At 33.5% G+C, this 25,326-nt stretch overlaps 1 protein-coding gene across 6 annotated transcripts in view; it reads right to left on the bottom strand.

Annotated features, from left to right (window-relative positions):
- The window catches only part of LOC143079355 (nuclear transcription factor Y subunit beta-like), a 105,353-nt gene that overhangs the window by 6,505 nt on the left and 73,522 nt on the right, over positions 1-25,326 (bottom strand). For all 6 annotated transcript variants that reach the window (XM_076254671.1, XM_076254648.1, XM_076254655.1 and 3 more), the window contains exons 7-8: positions 16,260-16,341; positions 7,299-7,381 (exon numbers count right to left, since the gene is read on the bottom strand). In XM_076254671.1, coding sequence (XP_076110786.1) covers positions 7,299-7,381; positions 16,260-16,341 — 165 coding nt within the window. The remainder of the gene's footprint in view (positions 1-7,298; positions 7,382-16,259; positions 16,342-25,326) is intronic.

Below are 25,326 nucleotides of genomic sequence, written 5' to 3'. Positions count from 1 at the left end.
GTCAACTGACCATTTCGGTCATGTTGACTTATTTGTAAATCTAACTTTGCCGAACATTATTGCTGTTTAAAGTTTATCTCTATCTATAATAATATTCAAAATCATAACCAAAAACAGTAAAATTTCCTCAAAATTACCATTTCAGGGGCAGCAACCCAACAACAGAATGTCTGATTCATCTGAAAATTTCAGGACAGATAGATCTTGACCTGATGAACAATATTACCCCTGTCAGATTTGCTCTAAGTGCTTTGGTTTTTGAGTTATAAGCCAAAAACTGCATTTTACCCCTATGTTCTATTTTTAGCCATGGCGGCCATCTTGGTTGGTTGGCCGGGTCACCGGACACATTTTTAAACTAGATACCCCAATGATGATTATGGCCAAGTTTGGTTAAATTTGGCCCGGTAGTTTCAGAGGAGAAGATTTTTCTAAAAGATTACTAAGATTTACAAGAAATGGTTAAAAATTGACTATAAAGGGCAATAACTCCTAAAGTGGTCAACTGACCATTTTGGTTATGTTGACTTATTTGTAGATCTTATTTTGCTGAACATTATTGCTGTTTACAGTTTATCTCTATCTATAATCATATTCAAGATAATAACCAAAAACAGCAAAATTTCACTAAAATAACCATTTCAGGGACAACAACCCAACAACGGAATGTCTGATTCATCTGAAAATATCAGGACAGATAGATCGTGACCTGATGAACAATTTACTCTATGTCAGATTTGCTCTAAATGCTTTGGTTTTTTAGCTATAAGCCAAAAACTGCATTTTACCCCTATGTTTTATTTTTAGCCATGGCGGCCATTTTGGTTGGTTGGCCAGGTCACCGGACACATTTTTTAAACTAGATACCCCAATGATGATTATGGCCAAGTTTGGTTAAATTTGGCCCAGTAGTTTCAGAGGGGAAGATTTTTCTAAAAGATTACTAAGATTTACAAGAAATGGTTAAAAATTGACAATAAAGGACAATAACTCCTAAAGTGGTCAACTGACCATTTTGGTCATGTTGACTTATTTGTAGATCTTACTTTGCTGAACATTATTGCTGGTTACAGTTTATCTCTATCTATAATAATATTCAAGATAATAACCAAAAACAGCAAAATTTCCTCAAAATTACCATTTCAGGGGCAGCAACCCAACAACGGAATGTCCGATTCATCTGAAAATATCAGGGCAGATAGATCTTGACCTGATAAACATTTTTACCCCATGTCAGATTTCCTCTAAATGATTTGGTTTTTGAGTTATAAGCCAAAAACTGCATTTTACCCCTATGTTCTATTTTTAGCCGTGGCGGCCATCTTGGTTGGTTGACCGGTTCACGCCACACATTTTTGAAACTAGATACCCCAAAGATGATTGTGGCCAAGTTTGGATTAATTTGGCCCAGTAGTTTCAGAGGAGATGATTTTTGTAAAAGATTACTTAGATTTATGAAAAATGGTTAAAAATTGACTATAAAGGGCAATTACTCCTAAAGGGGTCAACTGACCATTTCGGTCATGTTGACTTATTTGTAAATCTAACTTTGCCAAACATTATTGCTGTTTAAAGTTTATCTCTATCTATAATAATATTCAAAATCATAACCAAAAACAGTAAAATTTCCTCAAAATTACCAATTCAGGGGCAGCAACCCAACAACGGGTTGCCCAATTCATCTGAAAATGTCAGGACAGATAGATCTTGACCTGATATACAATTTGACCCTTTGTCAGATTTGCTCTAAATGTTTTGGTTTTTAAGTTATAAGCCAAAAACTGCATTTTACCCCTATGTTCTATTTTTAGCCATGGCGGCCATCTTGGTTGGTTGGCCGGGTCATCGGACATATTTTTTAAACTAGATACCCCAATGATGATTGTGGCCAAGTTTGGTTTAATTTGGCCCAGTAGTTTCAGAGGAGAAGATTTTTGTAAAAGTTAACGACGACGGATGCAGGACAACGACGGACGACGACGGACGCCGGATGCAAACTGATGGGAAAAGCTCACTCGGCCCTTCGGGCCAGGTGAGCTAAAAACTTAACTAAAACCACTGAACCATGAAAATGTGGTCAAGGTCAGATGACACCTGCAAGTTGGACATGTACACCTTACAGTGCTTCCATACACCAAATATACTAGACCTATTGCTTATAGCATCTGAGATATGAACTTGACCACTAAAACTTAACCTTGTTCACTGATTCATGAAATGAGGTCGGGGTCAAGTGAAAACTGTCTGACGGGCATGAGGACCTTGCAAGGTTCACACATACCAAATATAGTTATCCTATTACTTATAATAAGAGAGAATTTAACATTACAAAAAATCTTAACTCTTTTTTCAAGTAGTCACTGAACCATGAAAATGAGGTCAAGGACATTGGACATGTGACTGATGGAAACTTTGTAACATGAGGCATCCATATACAAAGTATGAAGCATCCAGGTCCTCCACCTTCTAAAATATAAAGCTTTTAAGAAGTTAGATAACGCTGCCCTATTAAAAATCTGAGATGTTACCTAGAGAGAAGATTAGTTCATTCAACTTGTATGCATTACATAGATGTTCACTGGGTGTAATTATTTCAATGCTCTTCAACTTTGTACTTTATTTGGTTTTTTTTTTTTTTTTTTTTTAACTTTTTTGGATTCGAGCGTCACTGATGAGTCTTTTGTAGACAAAACGTGCGTCTGGCGTATATACAAAATTTAGTCCTGGTATCTATGACGAGTTTATTCAAGTCCTAAATTAATATATTGTTTGTTTCACCAATCCTGACCCTGCCAAGCCAGGTGTGGGTAGGTAGGTAGGAAATTAATTTTATTTTTCCAAAAAGCTTGAACATTATCGGACGAGTGGCAAGCCTGATAATCCAAAATGAATAAAATAATATTTGACTTGGATTTTGACAATAAAATTTTATGAGTAGCACCATTTTTGCAGGGTTGGTTGGGATTGGGGAAACAAAAATATTTTATTTTAGGCCCAACACAGAATAATTTGTTTGTTCCACCAAATCATGGTATGTCACATCCGGTTGCATACTAAGATAGGTCGAAACAAGAATGTGTTCTAAGTACATGAATGCCCCATTCACACTATCATTTATATGTTCAGTGGACCATGAAAATGAAAATCTCTAATTTGGCATTAAAATTAGAAAGATCATATCATAAGGAACATGTGTACTAAGTTTCAAGTTGATTAAAAGCTACCTCGACAAAAAACTTTAACCTGAAGCAGGACAGAAGGACGGACGAATGGACAGACGAATGAACGGACACACGAATGGACCATAAAAGATAATGCCCATAAACAAATATTTCCTTGAATTCGACAGTTGTAGGTATTAAACTAATCCTAGAAGAGACAATAACCTGGTCAAAGAGCAGAAAACAGCCCAAGGCCAAAACTGGGTCTTCAATACAGCGAGAAAATCTCACAACCAAGGGGGGGGGGGGGGAGGGGAGGCTTAAACTGCCTCTTAAACAAAAATGTGTACTAGTTCAGTAATAATGGACGTCATACTGAACTATGAAATATATAAAAAAAACTTAATCATACAAAACTAACAAAGGCCAGATGCTTCTGACTTAGGACAGGCGCAAAAATGTGGCGGGGTTTAACAGGGGGTTAAACAAAGAAAAAACAAACAAACAGCAATATGCAAGGTAAAACAGGGATGGGGTAATTGAAAATTTAATGGTAATTAAGCATTTTTTAAATTACATGTAATGGTAATTTAATTAATTACAAATTGCAATGAAAACCAGATGCTCCGCAGGGCGCAGCTTTATACGACCGCAGAAGTCAAACCCTGAACAGTTGGAGCAAGTATGGACACAATAGTTAAGCTTGATACAGCTCTGAATTTGAATTGTGATTAAATAGTTGACACAACATAGGTTTCTGACACACAATGAATGAACTTAAACTTAAATACTTAAATTTTTTAAATTGGACATTTACATATTATGGTCCAATATCCAATATCTAAATACATGGTTAGATTCAGCATATCATAAAACATTAAGAATTCAATTTTTGATGAAATCAAATACTGTTCAATTTTAAACCCTTAAGTCCTCACTGTGGACCAATTTGATAACCGGGCCCAAATATTAAAAATCTAAATACATGGTTAGATTCAGCATATTGAAGAACCCATATATTCAATTTTTGTTGAAATCAAACAAAGTTTAATTTTGGACCCTTATTTTGACCAACTTGAAAACTGGGCCCATAATAAAAAGTCTAAGAAAATGTTTCGATTTAGCATATCAAAGAACCCTGAGAATTCATTTTTTGTTAAATCAAACTAAGTTTAAATTTGGACCCATTGGACCTTAATGTAGACCAATTTGAAAACAGGACCAAAAATTAAGAATCTAAATACACGGTTAGATATGGCATATCAAAGAACCCTAATAATTCATTTTTTGATGAAATCAAACAAAGTTCAATTTTTGACCTTTTTTGCCCCTAGTTCCTAAACTGTTGGGACTAAAACTCCCAAGATAATCCCAACCTTCCTTTTGTGGTCATAAACCTTTTGTTGAAATTTCACAGATTTCTATTTACTTATACTAAAGTTATTGTGCAAAACCCAAGAAAAATGGTTATTTGGGACCTTTTTTCGGTCCCTTATTCCTAAACTGTTGGGACCAAAACTTCAAAACTCAAATTCAACCTTCCTTTTGTGGTCATTAACCTTGCGTTTAAATTTCATAGATTTCTATTTACTTATACCAAAGTTAAAGTGCGAAAACCAAATGTCTTCGGACGACGACGCCAACGTCATACCAAGATTTTTCAATTTTTGCGGTCGTATAAAAACATGTAATGCTAGATTACTTTTCATTTAAATTTCAATAACATGTACTTTATGGTGTTAATGATGAGAAGTTATGTTGTTATCTATTTTCACAAATATTAAAATTTCACGTACATGTTTTTTTTAAACATATGATATTGATTATTTGACATGCAGAAATGGTCCTAAAAAGTCTTTTAATTACATGATAATCATATCTTAGTGCTGTTCAAATTTTAAGAAAGATATTTATCTAAGTTGATAAGTAATTAATCATCTTATTAAAAAAAGGTCCAGAATACACATGTATTGTATATATGTATTGTATCAATCAATTTATGACACTCAAATAAAATATATTTATCTTATCTATGTATGATCAACAAAATGTGTACACACTTGAATAATCAGGAGAGATCCGTTTGCGCCAAAAATTGTGCCAATTAGAAGAAAAATTTGTAAGGGTTCCGCGGAACCCAGTGTCTCGCCTATTTTTGCTGTAAATCACAGGCTCAACAACAATGAGGAAAAAAATCAATAAAAATATTCCTCTTGTTACTATTTTATGATTGTAAGAAAATCTAAGTCCATTTGAAAGTAAATTACAGAAAAAAACAGAGTAATCTTTTTACAAACTTTACTTCTGGATACAATCTTATGATCATAAATAAGGTTATTTCCAAGTTTGGTACAAACCCAGGATAGTTTAAGAAAGTTATTTAAATTTTAAAAACTTTAACTACAGAGTGAATGTAATGGTTCCCTGCAGAAAAAACTAAGTCCATTTATAAGTAAAATACGGAAAAAATTGAATTTTATTTTTACAAAATTTTCTTCTGGATACTATCTTATGATCATAAACAAGCTTCTGTCCAAGTTTGGTACAAACCCAGGATAGTTAAAGAAAGTTATTAAAATTCTAAAAACTTTAACCACAGAGTGAATGTAATGTTTCCCCGCAAAAAAAACTAAGTCCATTTATAAGTAAAATACGGAAAAAATGGAATTTTATTTTTACAAAATTTACTTCTGGATATTATCTTATGATCATAAACAAGCTTCTGTCCAAGTTTGGTACAAACCCAGGATAGTTTGAGAAAGTTATTAAAATTCTAAAAACTTTAACCACAGAGTGAATGTTTTGTTTCCCCGCAGAAAAAACTAAGTCCATTTATAGTAAAATACGGAAAAAATGGAATTTTATTTTTACAAAATTTACTTCTGGATACTATCTTATGATCATAAACAAGCTTCTGTCAAAGTTTGGTAGAAATCCAGTATAGTTTAAGAAAGTTATTAAAATTTCAAAAACTTTAACCACAGAGTGAATATTTGTTGACGCCGCCGACGACGCCGACGACGACGGAATGTAGGATCGCTTAGTCTCGCTTTTTCGACTAAAGTCGAAGGCTCGACAAAAATGACTTCCCTCCTCCTTTATTCGGACTTGGAACGGCAAATGTTTCCTTTTTGAAACATTCTTTCTGATGCTTTTGCATGGGTATTTCCCTATTAAATGTATGTAGTAGCTTGTAACTTCACTTTATTGTCCAAAAACACAAACATTGAAGGATGAAATGCATAAAACAGTTTATAATGATTCCTGTGGAATGCTTCTGCATCATTACTGGTATGTCTTGCAAAGATTATTTTTCAGCCCATACGGATGTTAATTCAATGCTAAATATATGGAAATTCTATAGAAAATCCACAGCCTTTCCTCTTGTAACCTTATATTTGGCAATCTGGTGCTTGATAGATGTAGGATTATTACATGCAGTGCTAGCAATGATTTCTTTAAAACAAGTTTACAAATTTACATATTGGTAAAAACAAATACAAATATGGACCAATTCTGTGAGTGAAGTACACCTTCTAGGGTGCGCTCGACTTTGATGACTTGGCACAAGGTTCTTTGGAATTTAACGCTTTACCATTCGGCAAAAATTGCACCTTTTTCTGCCGCAGAGGAACGATCAAATTTCAATTAATCAGAACTTTCTTATTACTGTTAGTAGACTTATCAACTGAGACTTTTTATAGAAAATAGTTTTTCAGTAATATTTATGACAGGTCTGTGAAAAAAAAATCATATTTGATCACTTGATAATCAGTTCAATGTTACGTGACAACAACAAAACACTGTGAAAATTGTAAAATTTTGATACAAAATGTCCCTTTTAGAAGTTTATTTATGGAAATAATATCAATAGAGCATTCAAATACAAGGTTAGGAATTACATCTCAACAAAAAAAAAAGAACCCTGCATAGTATATTCATGGGAGAAACAGCAATTTGTATTGCTATGTGGGTGATTTGGGTCAAAATTGGTATAATTTGCTAAATATTCATAATGATTCATTAGACCCTTAGTTATAAATGTTTTTGTATATGCAAATGCTTGTTAATATGTGTAAAACAGAACATGTTGAAATGAATTCTCTTATATCTTAACATGTTTAGCTCCTGTCTTACTTGTGGATAGGCTGCTGTATATATAACATTTTGTTGACCTCCTGATGGATCTGTTAAAATATTGTTTGTTAATGTTTGGTTTCCTGTAAAAAAAAAAAATGAAATATGTCATTCCAAGCATTTAAATCTTATCATAAACTAAGTATTTTATCAACAATATTCCTTTCTCTATGAAGCTAATTTACCTGAAAATAATATCTGTTAAAACATAGGTCCAACCATGAACAGTTGGGGCAAAACTGGACACAATATTCGCGCTTAATGAATTTGGATTGTAATTAAATATTTGACACATAATAACTATAGTCAACCAGATGCTCCGCAGGGTGCAGCTTTATACGACCGCAGAAATCGAACTCTGAACAGTTGGAACACTTCATTCAAGCTTGATATTTCTCTGAATTTGGATTGTGATTAAATAGTTGACACAGCATAGGTTTCTGACAAAGAATGAATGTGGTCTAATGAACTTAATGATTTTTTTTTTGCATTTGAGTAAATTTTCTTTTTAGTTTCTGAAATCTGAAATGAAAAAAATTATTTACCTCCCCCTCCTACCCCTTTCCCTTGTTTCAAAAATAATCCCAATTTCTAATGAAGTTTGCAACAATAACTACTCTTTTAAATTCATCATAAAATATTAAAATATAAAATGACATACAGTCATGGTTAAAATTAATATTAATTAATTGTAACTTCTAACCAGATGCTCCGCAGGGCGCAGCTTTATACGACCGCAGATGTTGAACTCTGAACGGTTGGGGCAAGTATGGACACAACATTCAAGCTGGATTCAGCTCTAAATTTGGATTGTGATTAAATAGTTGACACAGCATAGGTTTCTGACACAGAATGAATGTGGTCTAATGAACTTAAAATATCTTTTTTGACTTTGAGCAATTCACTATGCTGTTGAATATTAATCCTCTCAAAAAAATGTTTGAAGAAATTTTCTTTTCATTTATGAAATCTGAAATGAGAAAAATTTAATCCCCCACCCCCATTTGTTTTCACATCACCCTTTCCCTTTTTCCAAAACTGATCTCAATTCAAATTTCTAATGGAGTTTGCAACAATAACTACTCATTAAAATACATCATAAAATATTAAAATGTAAAACAAAGTGCTTGTTATCACTGAATGGTAAAGATTGTTTTAATTTATCAGTTGGTAGAAAAAGTGAATATACATTGTATATTGTATAAAACAATGATTTAAGTTGATTCAACTACTATTCTGGACAAAGAAAGATAACTCCAATTGAAATATTAATTATATATCTGTATTGTATAAAACAAAGATTTAAGTTGATTCAACTACTATTCTGGACAAAGAAAGATAACTCCAATTGAAATTGCAATTAGATATTTCTTGCTATTGCGCAATACTGAGTAATTGAAAATATTTGCTATTGCACAATACTGTGCAATTGAAGATTTCTTGCTATTGGTGAATACTGTGAAATTGAAAATTTCTTGCTATTGCACAAAACTTAATATAATAATTTTGGATCCTGATTTGAACCAACTTGAAAACTGGGCCCATAATCCAAAATTTAAGTACATGTTTAGATTCAGCATATCAAAAAACCCAAGAATTCAATTTTTGTTAAAATCAAACTTAGTTTAATTTTGGACCCTTTGGACTTTAATGTAGACCAATTTCATAACGGGACCAAAAATTAAGAATCTACATACACAGTTAGATTTGCAAATCAAAGAACCCCAATTATTCAATTTTTGATGAAATCAAACAAAGTTTAATTTTGGACCCCGATTTGGACCAACTTGAAAACTGGGCCAATAATCAAAAATCTGAGTACATTTTTAGATTCAGCATATCAAAGAACCCCAAGGATTCACTTTTTGTTAAAATCAAACTAAGTTTAATTTTGGACCCTTTGGACCTTAATGTAGTCCAATTTGAAAACGGGACCAAAAATTAAGAATCTACATACACAGTTAGATTCGGCATATCAAAGAACCCCAATTATTCAATTTTTGATGAAATCAAACAAAGTTCAATTTTGGTCCCTTTGGGCCCCTTATTCCTAAACTGTTGGGACCAAAACTTCCAAAATCAAACCCAACCTTCCCTTTATGGTCATAAACCTTGTGTTTAAATTTCATAGATTTCTATATACTTATACTAAAGTTATTGTGCAAAAACCAAGAATAATGCTTATTTGGGCCCTTTTTTGGCCCCTAATTCCTAAACTGTAGTAACCCAAACTCCCAAAATCAATCCCAACCTTCCTTTTGTGGTCATAAACCTTGTGTCAAAATTTCATAGATTTCTATTCACTTAAACTAAAGTTATAGTGCGAAAACCAAGAAAATGCTTATTTTGGCCCTTTTTGGCCCCTTATTCCTAAAATATTGGGACCAAAACTCCCAAAATCAATCCCAACCTTCCTTTTGTGGTCATAAACCTTGTGTTAAAATTTCATTGATTTCTTTTCACTTTTACTAAAGTTAGAGTGCGAAAACTAAAAGTATTCGGACGACGACGACGACGACGACGACGACGCGAACGTGATAGCAATATACGACGAAAAATTAAAATTTTTGCGGTCGTATAAAAATAAATTAACAGCTAATGAATGATCTCAAGAAAATAATAATTTCTTAATTATTATATGTATTTAAATCACAGTATTTGATGTTTCTAGAAACAGTTTAAAAAATTTAGAATTACAAAACAAATAGCAAAGAGTACCAACATAAGGAAACAAAGCTAAAGTAACTGTCCATTAACCAGGAAACCCTTGTGTTCCCCCTATTTTGACCCTAATTCATAAACAGATTGAGTCATAACTCCTCAACTCTAATCCTAACCATTCTTTTGTGGTGTGGAAACTTGCAATACAATTTCAGGCAATTATATACACTGTTCCACAAGTTATTGTCTGGACACTGGAAAAATGCTTCTTTGGACCCCTTATTCCTAAACCAAAGGGAGCATAACCCCCAAAATCAATCCCAACCTACCTTTTGTGGTTTCAAACCTTGTGTTTTAATTTCAATAATTTATATTTACTTATAATGCTAAAATTATTGGTAATTTTTCCAATTATACTTAAGTTATTGGCAAATTTCCAATGGAGTTTATGAATACTGAAATTATTGGCAAATTTCCAATGCACATAATTAAAATCAGTGTTAAGTAATTCAAATATTACTTTTGGATTACCTCCCTTACACTGCTTTCAAATTGTCTTAACTGTCCTTTAACCAGAAAAAAAACCCTTGTGTTTCCCCTTTTTGCCCCTAATTCATAAAAGGTATGAGCCACAAATCTTGAGGTATAATTTCAGAAAGATACATACACTTTTACACAAGTTATTGTCTTGAAACTAAAAAAAATGCTTATTTTTGGCCCCTTTTTTTCTTGACTGTTTGTCCCATAACCCTTTAAATAAATTCCAACCTTCTACTTATAATGTTAAACATTGTGGTACAATTTCAGAGCAATTGAAATACTTATACACAACTTATTGTCCTGAAACTAGATAAACGCTTTTTTTGGGGCCCTTTGGGCCCCTAATTCCTAAACCTTAGAGACCAAAACCCCGAAAATCAATCCTAAGCTTCCTTTTGTGGTGATAAACATTGTGTTAAAGTTTTATTCATTTCTATTTCCTTATACTCAAGTTATTATCCGGAAACAATCCGTCTTCAGACGACGCTGACGACGACGTGATACCAATATACGACCGCAAAATTTTGCAGATCAAGGTATAAAAAACTTTATCATATATTTAGTAGTAAATACAGTAGTTTGAATATTTGATAAATAGCCTGTTGTTTAATCCATATCGCACAACTTTGATGCGCACCCTTTATCACACCACTACTATATTTTTTAAAAATTTTTTACATAAACTCCATTTTGAATTTGATTTATATTGATTTATGTAAGATTCTTCAGATTCCCCCCCCCCCCTCAAAATCAATAAATGGTCAGTCGTGCTTGACACAATTCATTGTTTGAAATGTGACGTCACAAACGTCGAGTTTTCATATTTCTGACTCAAGAGATGCAACTATAAAAAAGAACTCAATGAAATACCATACAATTTTTTTTTTAAAACAACAGCACGTAAATTTTAAGGTAACCATGTGCTTCGGATGAGTAATCGAGCAGTTCTTTTAAAGCTTTTAAAACAAGACAAAATAGGAAATGAAGGTAACCGAGGTGCTAGGGATCAGAAAGCAGTTCATATGTACTCTCCTGTTGAAATATAGGATAAAGTGTATAAAACATGGCAAAATCCGTATCACATGCCGTATCACCCCAAGATACCAATACCAGCCAGAGGGCCTTTACGGTTTTGCCATGTATTATTCTCTATTCAAATTGTTTATATTCATTTTTTGCTTTTGTACAATACACTATGCTGTTCGGTATTGACCCCCCTTTTTATTTAGCCAAAAAATATATATATATTTGAAGAAATTCTTTTTTTAATTTCTGAAATCTGAAATGAAAAAAAAATGTCTCCCCCACCTATTTTTTTTTACCATCCCCCTTTTCAACATAAAAATTCTTTCCCTCAATATATGGTCATAATATCATTTCAAATTTCCAATGGAGTTTGCTTTAAATGCTTTGGTTTCAGGATATAAGCCAAAATCTACATGTTCTATTTTTAGCCATGGCAGCCATCTTGGTTGGTTGGCCCGGTCAACGGACACATTTTTTAAACTACAGACCCCAATGATGATTGTGGCCAAGTTTGGATTAATTTGGCCCTGTAGTGTCAGGGAGAAGATTTTTGTTAACGACGACGGACGCCAAGTGATGAGAAAAGCTCACTTGGCCCTTCGGGCCAGGAGAGCTATTTAAAGGTTATTCTATAAATATGTATCGTTTAATTCCTACAAAAAGGTAACACCTCCAAAAATAAAGCTGATTATTATCAGCTATTGTCGATAGTTAAAGGAGAAGAAAAGCATAATGATAGCTGTAGTTGTCGTAGAAGTTAGAAATGAACAGTACAGGTTCCAGCGCCGCTCGAGGAGGAAGTAAAGAATCAGATCTACTTTAACATTGTTAGATTGATTTTCTAGGCACTATACAAATTCTATCGCCTGGTATTTCATTATCATAAGAAATCCGATGGACAAGGTATAATTTACAGGTACTACATTATTTTGTAAGATCCTCTATGATAGGTAATTCAGCTCATTTGTAAAAATTCCGTCTTCATGCCTTATATATCATGTACTCACTGAGATACAATGCTAGGTAAAAACTGATGAGGAAAGGTACCACTCATCCACCAAAAGCTTTATTATTGTAGAGTCTAGATGTCGAGTGGTCTAGCAGGTTAGGCATAGTGCAAGACGATTTGATAGCAAATTATCTTAGTAGCATGAGTTTGATACTAGCCAGGGAAGAACAATAAATTTGCTTCTGCATAATTTACAGATCTAACATTTTTTGGCTTATATTTAGGTCTAACATTTTTTGGCTTATATTTAGACGAATTATATATACAGAATAGGTTTTCAGCCTTGTATCTCCATCACTGATGATCTGATGGAAAAAAAATCTGATACAGAGTTGTCACTGGTTTAGAGGTAATTATAATATAATTATTTCTGTGACTGCATCCTACATTAGTTTGTAAGATCCTCTACGATATATAATTTAGCTGTTACAACACTAGATGAAAACTTATGCGGATTTTAAGGTAACTCCCAGCTAACGAAAGCTTTATTGTTGTAGAACCTATAGGTGGTCAAGTGGTCTAGCGCGTCGGACATTGTGCAAGGGGATTTGGTGCCAATATATTTCATAAGCACGAGTTCGAATTAAAATATTTGATATAAATTTGTATTGAAATCATTAAATAGTTATGTTTTATCTAAAAATTGTCGTCGTGGTAATTAATTTGACAGATCAATTGTCCAGTATATTGATTGCTATTGTTAATCCAAAAAACATAGAATTAATTAGAACTTGTCTATAAGCTCGGGGCAAGATCTTAAGAAAACATAATTAGTATACATGTTTTTGTAATAGAAACTTTAAATCAGTAATTTGATTAAATTTTACGATTTACTTCATTATTTCATATTTGATCTAATATTGTGTAGACCTACATCTGAATGTGCAACCTCTGTCGTGCAAGGCTTTGTCATACTTTAAACCAAATGCTAACTCAAAAATTGTAAAATGCAAACCAGTGTGAATGTAACCAATGTATACTTGATAGTACGAGTAACATGCTTAATCATTTCAAATTAAAACACTCCACATGATTTTTGAAGACAACAAGAGAAAATTAAAGAATCATCAGTTTCAGGCATATTCAATTCTAAAAATCAAGACAGGTCTTTTTTTATTTTTCAATCTGAAGTTACATGTAATACATACGCCATAGTTGATATGGTGTATTTGATTATAAAAAGTCAAATTTCGCTGAGGTAACTGCAAACAGAGAACATTTTGGCCAATTGTTGTCTGGGAAGCCAATAATTCAAATTAGAAACTCTCAAAAGCCTGTATTGTTCACCTGTATCTACTGTGGTTTAGGAATTCATGTTTGATAAGGTTAAAATCATAATAAATAGTATAAGATACCTTAATAATGATCGAGGCCAAGTTTGGCTTAATTTGACTGGTTGTTAAATTAAAAGCAGAAGATTTTTGAAAAAAATACCAACAAATTGAGCGTCACTGATGAGTCTTTTGTAGATGAAATGCACGTCTGGCGTAAATACAAAATTCAATCCTGGTATCTATGATGAGTTTATTGCAGAAGAGAACTTAAAAGGAAAATAACTCCAATAAGATTTAAATTGAAAATTTTGGTCATGTAACCAACTCAAGTGCAGCAACCCAACAGGTTGTCTGATTCACCTGATGAAGAATATTGCCCTAATGTCAGATTTGCTCTAAATATTTGAGTTCCAGAGAAAAAAAGCCAAAAACTGCATTTTACCCCTATGTTCTATTTTTAGCCATGTCGGCCATGTTGCTTGGCAGGCGAGGTCATAGGCATCATAGGACACATTTTTTAAACCAGGTACCCTAATGATTGTGGTCAAGTTTGGTAAAATTTATCTTTGTAGTTTCAAAGAAGAAGACTTTTGTAGAAGTTAAAGACGATGAACAACGACAATGGACGCCAGGTGATGAGAAAAGCATACATGGCCCTTTGGGCCAGGTGGGTTAAAAAAAAAATCTGTGAAATTTTGACAAATTAAAGACTTTTCATCTGAAAAAAAGTATATGTACACAAGTTTTATAATAAAATCAAAGCGCTGAAGGTAGTAAACCAAAAACCAAGGCAAACCTAATTATGAAAAATGTGGCAGTGTTGTGTTAACATTAAACATTCATATATTGTACAATTATTAAGGAAAATGATTTATATGTTATCAAGGTTTCAAAAGCAATGCATATATCCATGTATAAAATTTATGGTGAGTCTGCAGTGGTACAAGTTCGCAATGATTGCAGATGTTCTAGTTAATAGTTAACGTTGGTTTTAGATGACTGTTAGTTGTACAAGTTGACTTAGTACAAACATGTAATAGTATGAATGGACTGGTTTCCCTGGAAAGAAAACTGAGTTTGTGTTCTATAGTACAAAAGTTATGAGACACAAATCAGACAAATGTTCACTACTACAGGGATCAATGGTGAGGTCTGACTGAACTGTCCATAGTAAATGTAAATGATTTCTTATATTGTCCCATACATGAATATATATGGTTTAGAGTTGGGGATCTTGACGGTTTTCAAGTTCTTAAACAGGAAGGGGTAGGGTGACCCCAGGGACTTCCCCTATATTTCATTTGATTTGTCATATTGTCCCATACATGAATATATATGGTTTAGGGGTGGGGATCTCATCGCTTTCCAAGTTCTCAAACAGGAGGGGGTAAGGTGACACAGGGACTCCCCCTATATTTCATTTAATTAGTTATATTGACCCATACATGAATATATATTGTTTAGGGTAGGGGATCTCAACCAATTCCAAGTTTTCAAACAGGAGGGGTGGGGTGACCATAGGGACTCCCCTATATTTGATTTGATTCGTTATATTGTCCCATATATGAGTATATATGGTTTAGGGGTGTGGATCTTGACCTTTTACAAGTTCTCAAACTGAAGGGTGTACAGTGACCCCAGGGACTCCCCCTATAATTCATTTGAATTGTTATATTGTCCCATACATGAATATATATGGGTAAGGGATGGGGATCTCAACGGTTTTCAAAATCTAAACCAGGAGTGGTGGGGTGACCCCAGCGACTCCTCCTATATTTTATTGATTTTTTATATTGTCACAAACATGAATATATATGGTTAAGGGGTGGGGATCTCGACCGTTTCCAAGTTCTCAAACAGGAGGGGGTGGGGTGACTCCAGGGACTTCCCCTACATTTTGTTTGATTTATTATATTGTCCCATACTTGAATATATATGGTTTAGGGGTTGGGATCTCGACCGTTTCCAAGTTCTCAAACAGGAGGGGGTGGGTTGACTCCAGGAACTCCCACTATATTTCATTTTTTTATCATATGGTCCCATACATGAATATATATAGTTTAGGGGTGGAGTGTAGATCTCATCCGTTTCCATATATCAAACAGGAGGGGATATGGTGACTACAGGGACTCCCCCTGTATTTCATTTGATTTGTTATATAGTCCCATACATGAGTATGTATTGTTAAGGGGTGGGGATCTTGACCATTTCAGAGTTCTAAAACGGGAGGGGGTGGGTCAACTCTAGGGACCCCCTATATTTCATTTGATTAATTATATTGTCCCATACTTAAATATATATTGTGTTTAGGGGTGGGGATCTCGACCATTTCGTAAGTTCCCAAACAGGAGGAGGTGGGTTAGTTTATACATGTATTTAGTTATATATATGCATCATTTTTTTTCTTCATTTTTTGGATTTGAAGTTTCATATGACTAAAATAATACAAACCAAATGGCTCCTCTGCAATTTCATCCAACTGTACATCACCTCCAGCTCCATGGCCACTGACAGATTTATCTCCCTTGTTAGCCTAAAATATCAAATTCAAAAAGTGACATACATAGATTCTACCACTGCATCGAGTGTCATACAATATTTATCCACTCAAGACAGTAAAATGTTCAAATTTAAAGTGTGAGGCTTGCTGAGCGTTTTAAATATTCAAAATTTAACTGTCGAGAGTGGTATTAAATAGCGTATTATAGGAGATTTGGTCAATGTTGGTGGTGGAATCTGTTTCTCTAATGATTTTCGAATAATCTGCAAAAAGATGTGTTCTTTCTATGTGACGTCATCAGGCATATTGGTCACCTTTTTTCATTCTGTCACAATAGACAATTCAGAGATAAGCAAGAGAATTCCACATCATAAAAACATTTAATCAACATGTGGTTAAAATTCGATTGTGATGTCGACTTTTCATGTTTTCCTCTGAATTTCCTATTGTGACGGCAGGAAAAAAGGTGACCATGCCTGATGACGTCACACAGGAAGAACACATCTTTTTGCAGATCAGTCACAAAGAAGGAATAAGTTTGCCTCCGTATTGTTTGAAAATCATCAGAGAAACAGATTCAACCACCAAATCTCGTGTAATACGATATTTATCCACTCTCGACAATTAAATTTTAAATATTTAAAATGCTCGGCGAGCCTCACGTTTTAAATTTGAAAATTTAACTGTTTTGAGTGGATAAATATCGTATTACACTCGATGCAGTGGTAGAATCTATATTTATACAATTAATGCAGAAAAGGATAAATTGACAAAGAATCAGAGAAACATGTTTAAATGCACATGAAATCTTTTTTTTTTTTTTTTTTTTTTTTATCTCTGTACTGTCCTTGGTATTTTGATTGCTATTCTTTTCATTGTATCTTCGGCATGTACTTTTCAAACAACAAATGTAATATTTTTGTTTAATTAATATTTTTTTCAACTTTGCCCAGAACATGGCTAGGGGAGATAACACAGATAGTAGGGGAGATAACTCTGATAAAGTAATTTTATAAAAGATAGCGTTGTGAATTTACCTATTTCAATATGTAGCAATAAAACAAGTCTCTTGACCCCATTTTTCTTTGTCTTAACTGAAAGCATGTAATAAGATCTAGAGCTGTCTTCTCACATTTTATCTTAAAATTCTATGGTGTAGTTTTCTTTTTATCACGCAAAATAGGCTTTTCCATGAATAATCTATAGAAAGTTTGACAATTTTGCATAACCTGTAGAGTGAAAAAAGTGATGTGATCTAGCGACCTTAATAATAATATACATGTACTTCAATAAAACTGGTGATAATTACGTAGTTTCCTATCCCTAGATTTTCCATGCAGCTCCTCTTATTCCATGAAAAAATGATAGAATTTTTTTTCATGGAATTATGTTGTATTTCATGAAAAAATATTACTGATGGAAAACTTATATGTATCCCTTATTTCATCATTTCAATGATAAGATTAAAAACTTTCCATGGAATTCCATTGAAAAAAAAAAACACTTTTTGGATGGAAAATGGGATGAAAAGTAGACTAATTAATAAAACTTTGTAGATGAATGGAAAAAGGATAGAAAGTGAACTTAGAAATATTTTTGAGATGGAAAAAAAGGATAGAATGAAAAGAGGGTTGACTGATCGTTAACTTTAGCAATCTTTGTGTAGTTAACAGGAAATATTATGAACATACAGTGTGAGGCCGAATGTAAAGTAGCACATGGATTTATACATTTTTTGTTCAATTATTATTACTGAAAACATTTGTAAAGATTGTAAATACACAATTCTATACGACCGCCAAATTACCTGAACTGATCTCTTTGAAATTAAATAAGAAGATTTTGTGGATAATGGTCCAATAGGTTTAGGAATAAAACAAGCATTTTTCTCTTTTCAGGATAATTACTTGTGTATAATTATTTCAATTGCTTTGAAATTGTACCACAATGTTTAATACCACAAGTAAAAGGTTTTGATTCATTTTAGGGTTTATGGTGTCATCAGTGTAAAAATTAAGGGCCGAAAAGGCGCCAAAAACAAGTGTTTTTGTAGTTTCTGGACAATAACTTGTGTGTAAGTGTATGGATCTCTCTGACATTGTACCACAAAGTACCATATCACAAAATGAAGGATGGGATTGAGTTTGGGGGTTATTGTCCCATTCATGCAGGAATTAGAGGCCATAAAAGAGCAAAAAAACAAGCATTTTTCTAGTTTCCATACAATAACTTGTGTTTAATTGTATGGATCTCTCTGAAATTATACTAAAAGGTGCCATACTACAAAGGAAAGGTTGGGATAGAGTGTTGGGGTCATTGCTCCAAAAAGTAAAATCACAAAAATACTGAACTCAGAGAGGGGGGGGGGGGTCCAATTTTTTAAGAGGTTTAATTTTTTTCCCCCAAATTTTTCAAATTTCAAATTTTGGAAAAGTTTCAAGAAGTAATCTTTAATTGCACAGTATTGCCCAATTGATTTGTGAGACCTTGACATTTTTTTTGTGTCAGAAACCTATTTAATGTAAAAAAAAATATGATCACAATCCAAATTCAGAAAGTATCAAGCTTGATTATTGTGTCCATGAATAAGCCCATCCGGTTCAGGGTTCAACCTCTGCAGTCATATCAGGCTGCGCTCAGCGAGCATTTTATTTTCATTATGATATACCGGTATATAAAATATTCAAGATATAGGTTCATGTAATCAACAGTATTAAATTTGGGCACTTTTCAAAGAAATCAGATAATTCCTTATACAACCCCCAACACATTTAGAATTTGAACAAGCAAATATGTCTTCTCTCATGAACAAAATGTAAAATTAACATTGGATGCAGATGAAATAGTTCCAAACAGTTCACATTAAAATTGCAGATTTATTCTCTGAAGACTTGCATTTATGACTGTTGGATTTAGAAATATATCTTTTGGAAAGTACACTGATATAGATTCCATCATTATAAATCTTTTGGTAAGTACACTGATATTGATTTTAACAATTTTGAATATGTGCAGGCTCCTTTAGTACAACACAATAACATAATGAAAGATCCTACTAGATAGTAGATTTACACTTGTAATTATGATGATTGTGTAAGACAAGACAAACTTTAATGTATTATAATAACTAGTAATCCATTAAATGAAGTCATTTGATTATAAAATTTAAAATCTTTGGAATGGTTGCCAATGAGACATAGATCTTGACCTGATAAACAATTTTACCTAACCCTGTGTCAGATTTGCTCTACATGCTTTGGTTTCAGAGATTTAAGCCAAAATTTACATTTTACCTACATGTATGTTCTTTTTTTTAGTCATGGTGGCCATCTTGGTTGGTTTTTAAAACTAGATACCCCAATGATGATAGTGGCCAACTTTGGTAAAATAAGGCCCAGTAGTTTCAGAGGAAAAGATTTTTGTAACAGTTAACGACAGACATCGTAAGCCAAGTGATGAGAAAAGCTAACTTGGTCCATTGTGCCAGGTAGGCTAAAAATAGGGAATGTGTCAATAGGACATAGATGATGCCCCTGCTTGCATATAAAGTTGTAAAGGGACATTACTCCTGAATTGTTTAAGTGATGATACCCAGATTTATACTTGATCTGAGTTTTGTGGTAATAAGCATTGTGTATAAGTTTCAGCACATTTGGTTGAGGCAAACTAAAGTAAGGGAAGGGAAACAAAAATTCAGCAATTTTTCCATTTATAAAGGTGCATTATAACTAGTATAAGTGACACCAAAATTCAAACCCGATCTGAGTTTTGTGGAAATAAGCATTGTGTATAAGTTTCATAACATTTGCAAACTTAAGTTAGAGAACGGAAACTGATTTTTCTATTGTAAAGGGGCATAACTCTAAAGTGGTAAAAGTGACACTACCAAAATGCATACTTGATGTGACACTGCTTTGTCGTAATGAGCATTGTTTATAAGTTTCACAACATTTGAATGAGGCAAACTAATTAAAGTAAAAGAACGGAAACCAATGTCTGTACAGACGTACAAAGTGACAAGGGTAAAACTTAATGCCTCCTTCTCTACTAGTTGGGGGATAAAAGTTTTGACAATAATTGTACACATGAGAATGCTGACAATGCAATTAACCGTAAAATCAATATTTCCAAGGGGCCTGACTCTTTTAAAAATGTTTCACAAGCTCTGATTTTTCGAAACCCATCAAAGCCATTGCTTATATAAACCTATTATATAAATTAAAATTAAATGCTTCGATGAGCACAGCCTCATAAGTCCTCAGAGGTCAAACCCTGAACAGTTTGGGCAAGCTTGGAGTTTGGACACAATATTCAAGCTTGATACTGTTTATATAATATTTTCTGACACAAAATAAATGTGGTCAAAGATCTTGTAAATTTTGAAATAGGACATTTGATTTACCTAGTTTGGCCTGACATCCAAAATCAAATCAAAGTGATGGATATTATTTATGGAAAGATTGGAAGAGGTACTGTAAGTTTGAATAATTTCATATCAAGGTTACTTATTATGGTGGGGACAAAAAAAGAAAATTAATAAAGCACTAATGCTGTAAATTACATAAAACAGCAGGTCTTAAGCAGGAAAAGTGCTTTTCCAGCATGAAGATTAAACAATACTGCAGACTAAACCATTAAAATTCCATTAAAATACCATTAACAAACCATTAAATCTCATGAATCCATTAAAATCGCCCATTACTTTTTGTCAGAAAATGATTAATAGTTTTGTAAAATATGACATTAAAATAAAGATTAATGGCAAGCATCCATGAAATTTTCATTACTTTTACATTAATTTTACTAAAAAGGTTCCCTCTTCACGAGATTAATGGGCATTTAGATAATGATGGGCATTATTTCTGTAGAGAAAAAGTAAGGCCCATGAAAGTGATAAATAATATCAAACTAATGGCCATAAATGAAATCAAATCAATGTTATGACCTCTGTTATTTTTAATGGCCATTTATTAGTACAAGACCTATATAAGGACCCATTACTTTACATAACTGATATATTAATGCCCATTACTTGACATGATTTAAATATTATTATTTTAATGATCATTAACCAACCTGATTTATAAATCAATGTCTATTACTTTACATGATTTTTATATTAATGCCTATTTCATGTCTTTTCCATACTCCTAGCTATAGCTGACAGGTTCTTTATTATTTTGTGTTTGTTGTCCTTTCCACAGTACCGAAGTTTGAAACCAGGAGAAAAACACTATATACTCATATTGCTTGGAGTGCAAGATTCCAATAAAAAAAACTATACCCACAAACCGATCACAAACCGCTGCATCAATATGATCAGCTCAAATACGACAAGCTTTTTAGAAAAGCTATTACTTGTAAGGTTGATCGCACATAAAACTGGCCACTCGGTGATTGATACTTCGACACAAAGTTTGTGTAGATAAGATTGAAACAACAGCAGGGATCCAGTTTAGATGGCACAGAACATATTTAAACTCGGTAAATTTTGACAGACCCGAAATTCCGGATAATAATAATCGAACGTTCCGGAAATTCTGGTCCATCGTTTATAATATTTTATATTCGCCGGATGTGACGTTTCTTGGAAATTATGGGATACAATTTTGAAAGCAGAATACAGTCTAAGCAAAATAAACATTTGCCAACCTCAAATGGAATCGTATCTTATTTTATCATTTCTTTTTGATATTTCTGGAAAAATTTTGCATCAATAAGCACAGAAAAGGTAGGACTTTGTAATAATGTAAAATTATTAGCCGGCAATGAAGATTGCATGCAAATGTTGAGTCTCAAAGTTCCCCCTAGTCCGAGATTAGTCTGACGTCCAACGGCTGTTTTGCCAGACAAGTTGGGGCCGTGGGACGTCAGAGCTCGTCCCATATTAAAAAGTGGATATTTGCCCACCCAAAACAGATGCGCTGCTTTGTCGCTATTGATGCCGACTGACGGCCTTGGAATTATATAAATCGGGCATCAATCTATTCATTTTTCATTTATCTCTTCATTTATGTTAGTTTCACCTACCTAAGAACCTTTATTTTTCCATATTTTAACAGTTTTCACAGTGACCCATCGATTTCGGCATTTTGACTTTCACTTTCAAATGGACGTCAAGTTACGAGAGAGTTCGTGGTCTCGAGACTCAAAATATGCAAATAATTATATTTTTTCACCTCCTTTATAGGAGATCGATGTTTAACATTTAGTAGCCAACCACGATTTTTCACCTCCTTTACAGGAGATCGGTATGAAGCATTTAGTTCCGACCACGTTACAGTCGGAAGCTCTCGGACATTTAGATAACTTGCATCGTAAATGAACGAGGTGTTACATAATGTAAATGTAAATCATCACTGTTTTCTCGTGGTCACGTGATTATCTTTGAAAATGAAAGGCAAAATGCCGAAATCGATGGGTCACTGTGAAAACTGTTAAAATATGGAAAAATAAAGCTTGGGAGGTAGGTGAAACTTACATAAATGAAGAGATAAATGAAAAATGAACAGATTGATGCCCGATTTATATAATTCCAAATCCATCAGTCGGCATCAGAAGCGACGAAGCAGCGCATCTATTTTGGGTGGGCAAATATCCACTTTTTGATATGGGATGAGCTCTGACGTCCCACGGCCCCAGCTTGTCTGGCAAAACAGCCGTTGGACGTCAGAGTAATCTCGGACTAAGTTCCCCCCAAAATTTTCTCTCAAAGTTCAGACGTTATAACGTCGTAGGAAGGTGTCCCAAAAAAATAGCTTTGCAAGACGTCATTATTATTTGGACTAGTGTACACGGCCTTGCAAGGTTTCCATGCCTGTCAGACAGTTTTCACTTGACCTTGACGAGATTAATTGATTTTTGAACAGGGTTAAGTTTTACTGATAATGTCCATATCACTGGCAGGCCTTGTGTCATCTGACTTAGATCATATTTTCATGATACAGTGATCAAAATTGTCTTTTTGTGTTTTGGTCTATTTCTAAAGGGGCAGTCGGACAGCACTTTAAATTGGACCCCACCATGCATAAATTTGAATATTTCCATTAATTGCTCAGGTTATCTTTCTAAAATAACCACCACCGATCAAATTTCATTAGAAGAGCCTTCCATCCCCTACAGTCCCTATAATTAATTCAGCAGTGCCTTCCGACCCCCCCCCCCCCCTTACAATTAATACTGGAACCCTAACATAAACAAGCCAGCCATTAAAGTGTTCAATTTGTGGCTTGTAAAGAGTTAAATGGCCATTAAATACAAACACACCATTAAAGTACAAACCAGCCAATAAAGAAGAAGTGATCCATCGATTGAGATAATAATGGCCGTTACATTCTTTTATAGATGTATCATTACTTTTTCATGCCAAATTTAATGGTTATTTTGTAATGCCCACTATTATGACTATCTTGTCGTTTTAATTGCCATTAAAATACAGGAATGGCCATTAAAAATCCCATAGAAATAATGGTGCTATTAATAACGGTTACATTTAATACACATTAAAATTTTGAAAACAGAATGCATGCCCATTAACTGTTATAAAATAGAAATTAATGGCCATTATCTGGTAAATGCATGCCCATTAATATATTTTATGAAAAAATTAAGTGCTTATAATTAATGGCCATTATTCCAAGTTTCATGGCTTTATTTAATGGTTAATATTCATTTTTTTAATGGCAAGACGATCAAAAAGTAAAATCACAAAAATACTGAACTTAAAAAAATTGCAATTTCTAATATTCTCCTAGTAAATTTCACCATCATTCCTTTTAAGACATAAGACCAATAGATAAATTTAAAACTAAGAACTTTAAAGAGTCAACAAAAATAATTTAACAAGAGTGCACATACTGAAATGTATCGCCTTCTTTACTAATCATTGATATTATGTTGATAGTCCTAAGTATAAAGCTTTATTACAACTGTCACATAAACTTAACATTAACCAAGATAGCTAAACAAAGACTAATGAACCATGAAAATGAGGTCAAGGTCAGATGAACCATGCCAGGCAGACATGTACAGCTAACAAAGCTTACATACAACAAATATAGTTGACCTACTACTTATAGAGTAAGAAAAATAGACAAAAACAAAAAAACTTAACACTGTGCAATGAACCGTGCAATTGAGGTCATGGTCAAATATAACCTGTGGGACTGAGATATAGATCATAATATATTTCCATACACCAAATATAGTTGACCTTTGGCATATAGTATTAGATAAAAAGACCTAAACTTAAAAACTTAACTTTGACCACTGAACCATGACAATTAGGTCAATGTCAGATGACATCTGCCCGCTAGACATGTACAACTTACAATCATTCCATACAACAAATATAGTAGACCTATTGCATAAAGTATGAGAAAAACAGACCAAAACACAAAAACTTAAATATAACCACTGAACCATGAAAATGAGGTCAAGGTCAGATGACACCTGCCAGTTGGACATGTACACCTTCCATACACCAAATATACTAGCCCTATTGCTTATAGTATCTGAGATATGGACTTGACCACCAAAACTTAACCTTGTTCACTGATCCATGAAATGAGGTCGAGGTCAAGTGAAAACTGTCTGACGGGCATGCGGACCTCGCAAGGTACGGACATACTAAATATAGTTATCCAATTACTTATAATAAGAGAGAATTCAACATTACAAAAATTCTGAACTTTTTTTTCAAGTGGTCACTGAACCATGAAAATGAGGTCAATGACATTGGACATGTGACTGACGGAAACTTCGTAACATGAGGCATCTATATACAAAGTATGAAGCATTCAGGTCTTTCACCTTCTAAAATATAAACCTTTTAAGAAGTAAGCTAACGCCGCCGCAGCCGGATCACTATCCCTATGTCGAGCTTTCTGCAACAAAAGTTGCAGGCTCGACAAAAATGTTGTTTTGCAGCATTTTGTAAGTTAAAACATAGGTTATATGACATTGAAGATTAAAAGTTGTAGAGTGTCTTTTGATCAATTTATAAAGTATTTTCAAGCA

The sequence above is a fragment of the Mytilus galloprovincialis genome, chromosome 1 (genome assembly GCF_965363235.1).
Source record: "Mytilus galloprovincialis chromosome 1, xbMytGall1.hap1.1, whole genome shotgun sequence".
In the NCBI taxonomy this organism is placed as follows: domain Eukaryota; kingdom Metazoa; phylum Mollusca; class Bivalvia; order Mytilida; family Mytilidae; genus Mytilus; species Mytilus galloprovincialis.
Note: the sequence above shows the minus strand (reverse complement) of the source record. Positions and strands in the feature narration are given on the sequence as shown.